At 38.4% G+C, this 10,362-nt stretch overlaps 1 protein-coding gene across 3 annotated transcripts in view; it reads left to right on the top strand.

Moving 5' to 3' along the window:
* Window positions 1-4,496: 4,496 nt before the first annotated feature.
* Window positions 4,497-10,362, top strand: part of LOC101895325 (protoheme IX farnesyltransferase, mitochondrial) — a 39,136-nt gene continuing 33,270 nt past the window's right edge. The window contains exons 1-3 of one of the 3 annotated variants that reach the window (XM_059130524.1): window positions 4,497-4,721; window positions 4,778-4,979; window positions 6,435-7,121. In XM_059130524.1, the coding sequence (XP_058986507.1) occupies window positions 4,650-4,721; window positions 4,778-4,979; window positions 6,435-7,121 (961 nt within the window). In that variant the 5' untranslated portion in view covers window positions 4,497-4,649. The remainder of the gene's footprint in view (window positions 4,722-4,777; window positions 4,980-6,434; window positions 7,122-10,362) is intronic. The other 2 variants (XM_059130528.1, XM_059130520.1) reach the window with 2 other exon arrangements.

The raw sequence follows: 10,362 nt of genomic DNA, 5'->3' as shown, positions 1-10,362 counted from the left end.
TGCTTGGGTGTTACTGTGAAATTAATCCCAACCATCATATTGTGGATACAACTCCCCCACCCAGGCGTGTCAGGAAAGGCATACATGATCTAGAGAGGGAGGTCCAACGCTATAAGGGATAACCTCTAGATCAAGAAGCCTATCAGGCAGGTCTGAGTGGCATTCATTCAGGATGGTGTAGTCGTCTAAATTCGTATTGGGCACGAATTAACAAAAATGTGCGTGACGTCTGCCCGGCGTGTGATACAGGCCCGCACATACGCTGCACCTCTTTAATTGCACAGCCAAACCTACCCAACTCATTTCAAAAGATCTCTGGCTATAGCCCTTTAAATTAGGCGAATTTTTAAACCTGAAACTTGAACCAGATTAGCAGAACGTATACCTTACGTGTACTACTTCTACATGGTAGAAGAATACAGATGGATGCATCGTCGCTTGGAATATTGATGTCAAAATTTTTAAAATATTTCTTCAAAAATAAGTAGATTTTTATATGTTTCCTTATACGACGTCAATCAGAGTTTGTTTTAATATGCATTTTACTACAGATTTAATGGAAGCAACACACGATTCAACTGGTTGTACAACTTGGAGAGTACTCAAATTGTATGTTTCTGTCACAAACGATACAACTTAGTGTACAACTTCTTTGTACAGCTTCACTTTTCGTAGAGCTTATTTGAGTTAAGATAGCACCGGAAAAAATGCATGCTCTATAATTGAATCAATAGCTTTTATTTATAATTAATTTTTGAAATTCCATTTTATAAATTCAATTTCCTTTTTATATATTAAAATCACACATTTGATTGGATTTCGTATTGTTTTGATGTGCGAAACAATGATGTTGCCTCTTCAAAAATAAAAACAAAATGAAATTGTATGCGACATGCCCACAAACGTTACAATCGGTTGTGTTATACAAAAATCAAAAAATTTTGATTTTTCATAAAACCGAGACACAACTTCGTACAACCGGGCCACAAACGATACAATCTTGAATACAACCTCTCTAAGTTGTACAACCAGTTGTTGTTGTAGCAGCTCATACATCTGTGTTCGTTCGGTTTCCATTTTCTGACTCAGTTCAATCAGGTTCTGCCTCTAAGTAAAGTCTCAAAAAGGATGCAACCTGTATGGGTTGTGTCCATAACGAGACTGGAGTTAGGTAAGTAGGCTTGGCTGGGCATCGAAATAAGTGCAGCGTGTCATGTGGGCCTGTGCCACATGCTGGGCAGATGTTCTGCACGTCGCCGTTGATCCGGGCCCAGTAGGAATTTAGGCGGCTGCACCATCCGGATCGTAATTGAGCCAAGACTACTCGGGTTTGTCGGGGCAGCTCTCGTTCTTCAGCTGCGATGGGAGGGGGATGGTCTCCTAGCACAGTATTCACTCTATACCCTTCAATGGCTTCTGAGACCGCATTAGAGTGAATACTATTCAATCCCGCTTGATAGGCCTGTTGATCTAGAGCCTCTTTCTTATACCTCTGTACCTCTCTCTCTAGATCATGAAGGTCTTTCCTAACGTGCCTGGGCGGAGGTTGCCTATCCACAATATGGTAATTTGGATGGCTTTGTCTATAACACCCAAGCAGGTATTGCATTGACAGCATTTTGTTATGCTGTCGCACCGGTAAGACCTTCGCCTCCTCATATAGGTGATCGACAGGTGTCATGAGAAGGCACCCTGTTGCGGTTCTAAGGGCGGCATTCTGGCAGGACTGCACATTTTTCCACTGCGTAGCACTGACGTTGGCGGACCACACTGGAGCCGCATAGTTTACCACAGACCGGCCTATCGCGTTGTAAGAGGTCAACAAGGTTTCCTTATCAGCTCCCCAAGTACTGCCGGCCAGAGACTTGAGGACGTTGTTCCTACTTCTAATCTTGTCGCAGATAGCTGTGGTATGCGCGGACGACTTAAAGAGGCTATCGAATGTGACCCCTAATACCTTGGGGTAGTTGGTGGTCGGAATTATAGCACCTTCGACTAGCACATTCAAGGATAGCCCCATCTCCGCAGTCCATGTGTTAAAAAGTGTGGCCGTCGACTTAGTGGCGGATATCTTCATATTCCTTGCATTGCAAAAGGCGGTAAGATCAACAAGGTAAGCGTTTAAACGATCGCAAATGTCATCAATAATGGGTCCGAACGCCACGAGCGTACAATCACCTGCGTACGTTATAATCTCTATGCCATCTGGAGGACGTGGAATGTCAGAAAGGTAGAGGTTAAAGAATTTCGGAGATATCACCCCACCTTGGGGAACTCCCTGTTTAACTCTACGGATGCTCGACTTCTTGTTTCTGAATTCCACGTACGAGTGGCGTCCACACATATAGTTTACTATCCAACGTTTCAAACTTGGCCGGAGGGCGGTGCGCTCCTCGGACAGTGTGGCATGATTGACTGTATCAAAGGCTTTTGATAAATTAAGTGCCACCATAACTGTTCTATCGCACGGCCTGTTCTGGTTGAGACCTCTACTGACATGTGTGGAAATGGCGTGTAAAGCTGTTGTTGTGTTATGCAATTTCCGGAATCCGTGTTGATGATCGGCTACTGGGAAACACTCTCTTATGCTGGGGAGGAGTAAAGCCTTAAGCGTCATTGCTACTGGTGACAAAAGTGATATCAGCCTGTATGAATCACTTTTGCTGGCATCCTTGCCTGGCTTCAGTAGCGGGACCACCCTTCCCATTTTCCAGGCATTGGGAACTACTAGGGTGGCTAAGAAGTTCCCTGACTCTGGGGTTATTAGGGTTAGTACGACGAAGCTCATCTCGCTCGTTTGCTAATCCCGCTGCCTCTGCTGGGAAATTTGGTCTTATTTCAGGTTTTCGACCAGCAGGTATATAGCGAGCGGCTGCAGCTTTGATGATGTCCCGGAAACACCTATCTGCTACCTGAACATCAGATGGGTTGGGCAGTTCTCTAAAGCGGCGATTGGTATACTCTCTGAATTCTTGCCAATTAGCTTTCCCGTGGTTAAGGAAAGTGCGGCGTTCAGAGTCAATGAAGTCGGGTGGTCTATTGATGGCGATAATAATGGGGAGGTGGTCTGAGCCTAGAGAAATGACTGATTGCCAAGTTACGTCATTCGTCAGACCTGGGGACACGATGAATATGTCCGGAGAACTGTGGCAGTCTCCCCTTATTCAGGTGGGCGCGTCCTCATTCACTGTGCTAAACGCGGAGCTATCAATTTGCTCAGCCAGCGCCATGCCTCTCTGGTCATTACCTAGGACGGAATGCCATAATTCATGATGGGCATTGAAATCCCCTAGCACCAGACGGTTATTGCCTACCAGTAGTGAACTGATATAAGGCATATAACGTGGGGCACAGCTATTTAACGGCGGAATGTACACGTTGAGCACCTCTACCTCGGCGGTTCCACACTTGACCGCTACCCCCATACATTCCATGTACGGGTCACTAGAGTCAAGCTCAGGCGAGATAGGTCTGTACTGGACAGAGTGGTGCAATAGGAACGCTAATCCTCCACCTCTGGAGCGATCCTTCCTCAGTACGTTGTATCCATCACAACTTTGAAGCCTGCAGGTGGTACTTAGCTTCGTTTCCTGGATCGCTGCGACCTTGATGTTCTTCCGACTCATAAAGCTTACAATTTCGTTGATCTTACCTCTGAGACCATCACAATTAAATTGGAGAAATGATGCATTATCCGGAACCTGAACAGCAATGTGTGGCGTCAACTGCTGCGTAGATTGCTGTTGAGGAGATTGCGGGGGAGTCTCATATTGCGACGACGATGAGGACGCCGAAGATGAAGACTCACTGGGGTCTACATTGACGCAGCAGGAAGCAATGTAGTCCCTATCGCTATACTCCTGTATCCGGTTTAGGCCGGAACAATTCCGGAAATGCACCCACTCCATGCATCCGTTGCATCTCACCGAAACCGATCTGTGGTGGATGCGATTACGACAAACGGAGCAGAACCATGGTCCAGGGTTGGTCTTGATCCCGGCTCGGACCAAGAGAATACGGAGCAAACATTCCGGGTAATGTTGCTCCCACATCAGAAAAATGGACGAACACGAACATGTATTTGCTGAGTTGGCGGCCCCTGGTCGGAGTCAATCCGGTACATAATACGGCCGCCGTGGGATTGACAACCAGTTGTAAGGTGTGTGGCTTGCATAACGAATTTATACAAATTTTCATTCAAAATTTTCAATTTCAAAATTGGTTTGACAGTTCATTGTTCCAGCAGCTGTGTCGACGCGTCTACCTATATTCTTCTACCATGTACTTCTACAACAACAACCAAACAATATCCGCTGGATTTATGAGTACGATTTACGTGACATATACTCTACGGAATTGACATTTTCAATCGATTGGATCTAGTAGTCTAAATCAGTCTAAACGTGCTCTAAGCAATCAAGTAATAGAATAATTTGTTGAACAATGTTATTATCGTGCTATCATTTTTCGCGATGGGCTATCAGTTCATGGTGATTAACAGAAGGGTTAGCGCTGTTATTATCTCGGACGGCTCGGATTTTTACCTGTCAATTAAAGTTGACAGCTACCATACCATGCAGGAGTCCGTTTTGTTTTTATTTTGATTAATGAAATAATATTTTAAATAAAGTAAACTTTAAAAAATAAACATGATTAAATTAATATTGCGGCCATCACAGAAGATTATCTTTGTTGGCAAAGCTTTTTCGCAACCACTAAGAGTAAGCTGTAATCAATAAGTTATATAAACGAATCTGATCACTTGTATTTGATTTAGAATTTTGCAGGTGGTATCACAAAACTTGCGAGGGGCGAGAACAGCACAATAAATAATGATTCTGAAAGTAAACCAAAGGATAATGTGGCTTTAGGAATAAGTAAATCTGTTGAGAAAAAAGCATTATGGGAGCCAAGCCCATGTTTGGATAAGGGCCAGCTAATTGACCAGTACAAAAAACTGTCCAAATTCAGATTGACAAGTATGATTGATTTTTTTAATATGTTAAATAATTGGTTATAATTTCGAAGTTCGATCGAATTCATTATGTATATTGATTAGAAATTCGTGTGTTCCCGAATGAAATTTTTTATGAGAAATTTTTGCTTCTTGAGATTCCTAAATATGAAATGTTCCCAATGGCAACACACTCGGTGTCGATTTGCTTATTTTCTCCCCTTTTGAATATAGAGACAGATGTGCCAATAACTTGTATGTGTCAAGAGTTAATTGTAGGACATCCCCTACATTCTTAATCTGTTATATTAATTTCTTTACTTGATTTGAATACATAGTTATTTGTGCGAAACGTATATTCTGACTGTATTCATTTATAGAAAAACTTTAGCTCCTAGAAAGTGTGAAATTTAATAGCTTCGCGAACCAAAGTGCTTCTGAATTGGATGCTACTTTTAGACACCTAGTCTTCAGCCGAGGTTTTAGATTTTTGTTTATGTTGCATTTAGGGGCTATGCTCGAATTGGTGTGCATTTTATTACATACAGATATTTTAAACATTATTATGGAAAATATTTTTTTTTCGTGGATGAAAGATCAGTTTACACAGAAATATGACCTGAAAGTTTGGATACTTAAGAAGGATATTATGTGATAAAAATCTGTATGTGATGTGGTAAAATATCTGTATCATATGAACGTTTATGGAAATAGCTAATCAGCAAATGGTCATACAAGAAAACCCATATTTTGAAAATTGTCCCCATATGGCAATGGTTCCATAATGGTCAAAAATTATACCCATATTATATGTATCGGGTCACTAGAACTGGATATTTTCTGTTGTATCCGAAATTTCAATTAATATATCCGTGTAGCGGGGTCTTTCTCTTACGAAAATAATATTTTATCATAATCAGGTTGAAAATAACTATCTGTGATAAAAATATCAAAATGATTTGAACATTGCCCCTAAGTTTAACTTGGTCCGGATTTTTATCTCTGCGGTATGTAGCAAAAGTGCTGCTAGCTAGATTCATTGAACCAAAGCGCTTTAAATTTGATATATTCTAGAAACTAATTTTTTCTATATTTTTTATATTCTCTTTTCTTTATAATTTTTTATTTAAATTGGGCATGGGAAAGAACGAAATCAGGGTGTAGGGGTACTAAACTTTTCATTTTTTTTCAAGACTATGTAGAAATTTCTATAATTTCCAAGTTATGGAATTACATTTGTTGTTCACGACAAGATAACTAGTGGCACCTATTTATTTAAGAATTTCAAAACATTATTTCAAATTTAAATTAAATAATTTCATTCTGCGTAATAATGAACATGATATTAGTTTTAATCTAAATACATTTATGTAAAGGTTTCCCAAATACGGTTTGTGTATAACAATTGAATGATATTGGAAGAGTACTCCTAGCTTTGAATGTTGTTTTAAAATTTATAAAAAATTTCTTATATCAACAGCATTGGTTGTCATTACCACGATGGCTGGATACGCAGTGGCACCAGCTGCATTTGACCCGGCTTCTTTTTTAATGGTAACAGTTGGAACTGGCCTTGTATCTGCCGCTGCGAACTCCATAAATCAATTTCACGAAGTTCCATTTGATTCACAAATGTCTCGAACCAAAAGTCGAGTAATAGTAACTGGAAAGGTAACTCCGTTACACGCGATGGGATTTGCTTTGATTTCAGGAGCTGCCGGTTTAAGTATACTTTATTATGGAGTCAATGGACTGACAGCAGCATTGGGCCTAAGCAACTTGATTCTTTATACTTCTATATATACCCCAATGAAAAGAATTTCTATTTTGAATACATGGATTGGATCAGCAGTGGGTGCAATACCACCATTAATAGGATGGGCTGGTTGCTGTGGGACAATAGATGCGGGTGCTTGGATTTTAGCTGGATTACTTTATGCTTGGCAATTTCCTCATTTCAATGCTCTATCCTGGAATCTAAGACCTGATTATTCTCGCGCTGGATACCAAATGATGGCTGTTACTAACCCTGGTTTATGTAGGAGGACAGCTTTACGATACACATTTGCTCTTACTATGCTGTCAACTTTAGCGCCAATAATGGATGTAACTAACTACTGGTTTGCTTTGGAAACCCTGCCTTTGAATGTATATTTCTCATATTTGGGTAAGTTTTATTTGAGTATTTCTTAAAATCAAAATCAAATCATAGTCTGATTGCTTATTAAATGCCTCATATTATATAGAAATAGGTAAATTATTTCTTATTTTAGAGCTGTTCAAGTTAATTAAATTTTAGGAAGCAGGTAGAGTAGCTCTTATAGGGAAGACTTTAGCATTGCATCGTTTCGTTGGGGAAAGCAGAAAAATTCTTCGTTTTTACAAGTGGTTGATATTCATGTCACTTTCGAGAATTAAACTAGTTCAGTGCGGAGAGTTATTGGCATACCATTCTGAAGCAATCCACATAGTATATGGCTAAATCAACATAAAATATTACGCTGATGAATATAACAATTTTATGGACCCTACAATTTTTATTTCGAAGATATACTGGGTGAAATGGCTGGGAGTTGATGTGTGTTATGGCATGAACTTCCCTATTCACTGTTATTAGGTCTATACCACAATTTGGAACTGTGTGGACAGTTTTCGCAAGAATGTTTTCTAACCACAAAATAGCCTTACATCGGTGGAGGATATACTATAGGCGGTATATGACCCATACCTACAGTATATTTAAGTAAAATTTTATTAACCTGCTTCTTTTTGTTTGGAATCTAAAGTACTTTTCACAGACGGACCGACATAGGAAGGTCGACATGTATTTTTTTTCGATCAAGAATATATATATATATATGGAAAGTTTGTTTGTATTTTCTTTTGCAATTCTATTCAAAAAGATTAAAAAAATATTTGCAAGCGCGTTAGCGATTTTTGGTATATTGATTTAGAAAAAATTCTGATTTGAAATCTGTTTACAAAAATTGATTTTTTAAAATAATAAACTTATCTTGCAAAACAAAATTTTTTTTATATCCTTGATGAGGGACTTCTTGACTGACATAATAGCTTATTGCTGGGTTAACAATCTCATCAATCGACTGGGAAGCACCTCGAGCTAATTCATCGGCAACTTTATTCTCCACTATGTTTTTATCCTGGAATCCAACAGAACTTAATGAATTCACGATTTTCAAGGAGGGACTTCTTCAAAAACGATACAATTGTGATTAAACTTTTATGAGTGTTTAATGATTGTGTTAGATCAGAATAACCCAGGACTATTGGCTTTATTTATCTTGCAACCATCTGCCTAAATGACCAGTCCTTCCATAGAGGTTCGCCACCAGCCCAGGCGCCCCTATCAGGCATCGTTAAGTCAATATTATTGAAGTCGTAAGTGGTGGGCATATAATAATAAGTTCTATAACGTTCACCTATTGTTAATGAACATTGTATATGCAAATATTATACCTAATAAGTTTATGTGCCTGTGCTTGCGCTGTATATATCTGGAATTTTAGTGGTATTGGGATATATTTAAACGTTATATTTATTTACATTCATGTTCATATTTATATTCAATTAATACAGATACTTAGCCCATATGACCATGGACGGTTCCAAAAACTACTTTACACTACTGTTCTAAAATTATTTGTAGTATTCCTAATCTTGAAAATATTTATATTTATTTAAACATTGCACAAATTAGAACAGTGTTGGGTTTTTTGTTCGGGATACCGTAGTATTTTGTTGTTGCAAAATGGTCACGCTTTATCCCTTTGTTGTTGATTTTATAAAAACAACGTTTATTTATTAGTGGAGAACGATGGTGATGTTTACCATCGCTTGGGTAAAAAATGTTTTTTTGTCATAGAAGTTATTTTTAAAATAACTTATGGGGAGAATATCCCAGACAAAAAACAATGGAACTGATGAGGATTGGTGGCTCTTTCCGAAACCTAGGTATTCTCTGCCTTACCCCCTGGTAAACATTACTATCGTTCTCCACTAATAAACAAACGTTGTTTTTATAAAAACAACAATAGAGGGATAAAGCCTGACCATTTTGCAACAACATTGCACAAATTAACAAAATAAAAAATGAACGAAATAAAATAATTGCATGAATCAGCTAGGAAAATACAAAAACAAATAACCACAACAAACCCATGAAAAATTGTAAACGCTCATAAATTTTAAGGAATAATAAATGTCTTAATATTGGGTGACGAATTCTTAAAAATTCGAAGAATTTTGGAGACAAAGCGGAACACGGTCGATAGGTCACAGAAAAATTCAGTCAATCAAGAACAGTGCTAATTGGGATATAGATACTGTATGAATATAAAGAGTGTTCATCATTGTCTGCTTGTGACGTACAATTGCAGTAGAAACTCGTTTCTAGCTAGAAACGCAACCCGATGTTGAAATCTTTATTTCTTAACAATGATAGATGACTACAGCCGATATTTTCCTGTGTATTTTTTAAAATCCAAGGATATAGTTTTTGAGAAAATAGAAGAGTTTGTGAAAGAGGTGGAAAATGAAATATTTTGAACATTAAGATCTGAACGTGGTGGTGAATTTTGCCGCAAGGCAATGAAAAGGTACCTAAAGTCAAAAAGTATAGTTCATCAAATTTCTGCTCCCTACACTCGTGAACAAAATTGTGTGGTCGAAAGAAAGAAAGAATAGATGCTTAATGAAGATGGCTCGATGTAAGTTGGATGACTCTGGAACACAACAACTTATATCTAAAAGAGGATTCAATGTTCAGTTACAAATGTCACTCTTTTTTCATTACGGTTCTACAGAATTCCATGATTGTATGTGACCTTATTAACAAACATAAGAGAACGAGGTAAGATAATGTTGGGGTCAAAGGCAATTTGGTTGGCCATTGTATCGAATCGAAAGAGTATGCTTTATTTAACACGAAAACGAACGCTATTGTAATTAGCAGAGATGTGGAATTTATTGATCCTAATAATATAAGCAAGGACACTGATTCAAAAGAAACAAAAAAAAACCCTGGACAATACTCTTAGTTAACCCTTGCAAATTGCAAATTCTAATGAGGAAAACGAAAGCATATCAAGAGGAGAAGATGATACCTTTTACATCGTCTTCTGATGAGTCACAAATTGTAGAAGTCCAAGAAATCTTACTTGTGTCCTACTGCTGAATGAAGAGCATCAAAAAAAAAAACTCCTAAAAGATACAGGTTTTAAGTTTATTGTATTGATGATGTCGTTTCTTACAAAGATGTTATGTCAAAGTCTGACATTAAGGAATGAATGAAAGCTATGGCTGATGAAATTAATTCTCTACATGACAATCAAACAAGGGGTATTGTGGGAATGCCCAAAGAAAACAAGTTGCTTGCCTGTAAGTGGGTA

Source organism: Musca domestica, unplaced genomic scaffold (genome assembly GCF_030504385.1).
Source record: "Musca domestica strain aabys unplaced genomic scaffold, Musca_domestica.polishedcontigs.V.1.1 11, whole genome shotgun sequence".
In the NCBI taxonomy this organism is placed as follows: Eukaryota; Metazoa; Arthropoda; class Insecta; order Diptera; family Muscidae; genus Musca; species Musca domestica.
Note: the sequence above shows the minus strand (reverse complement) of the source record. Positions and strands in the feature narration are given on the sequence as shown.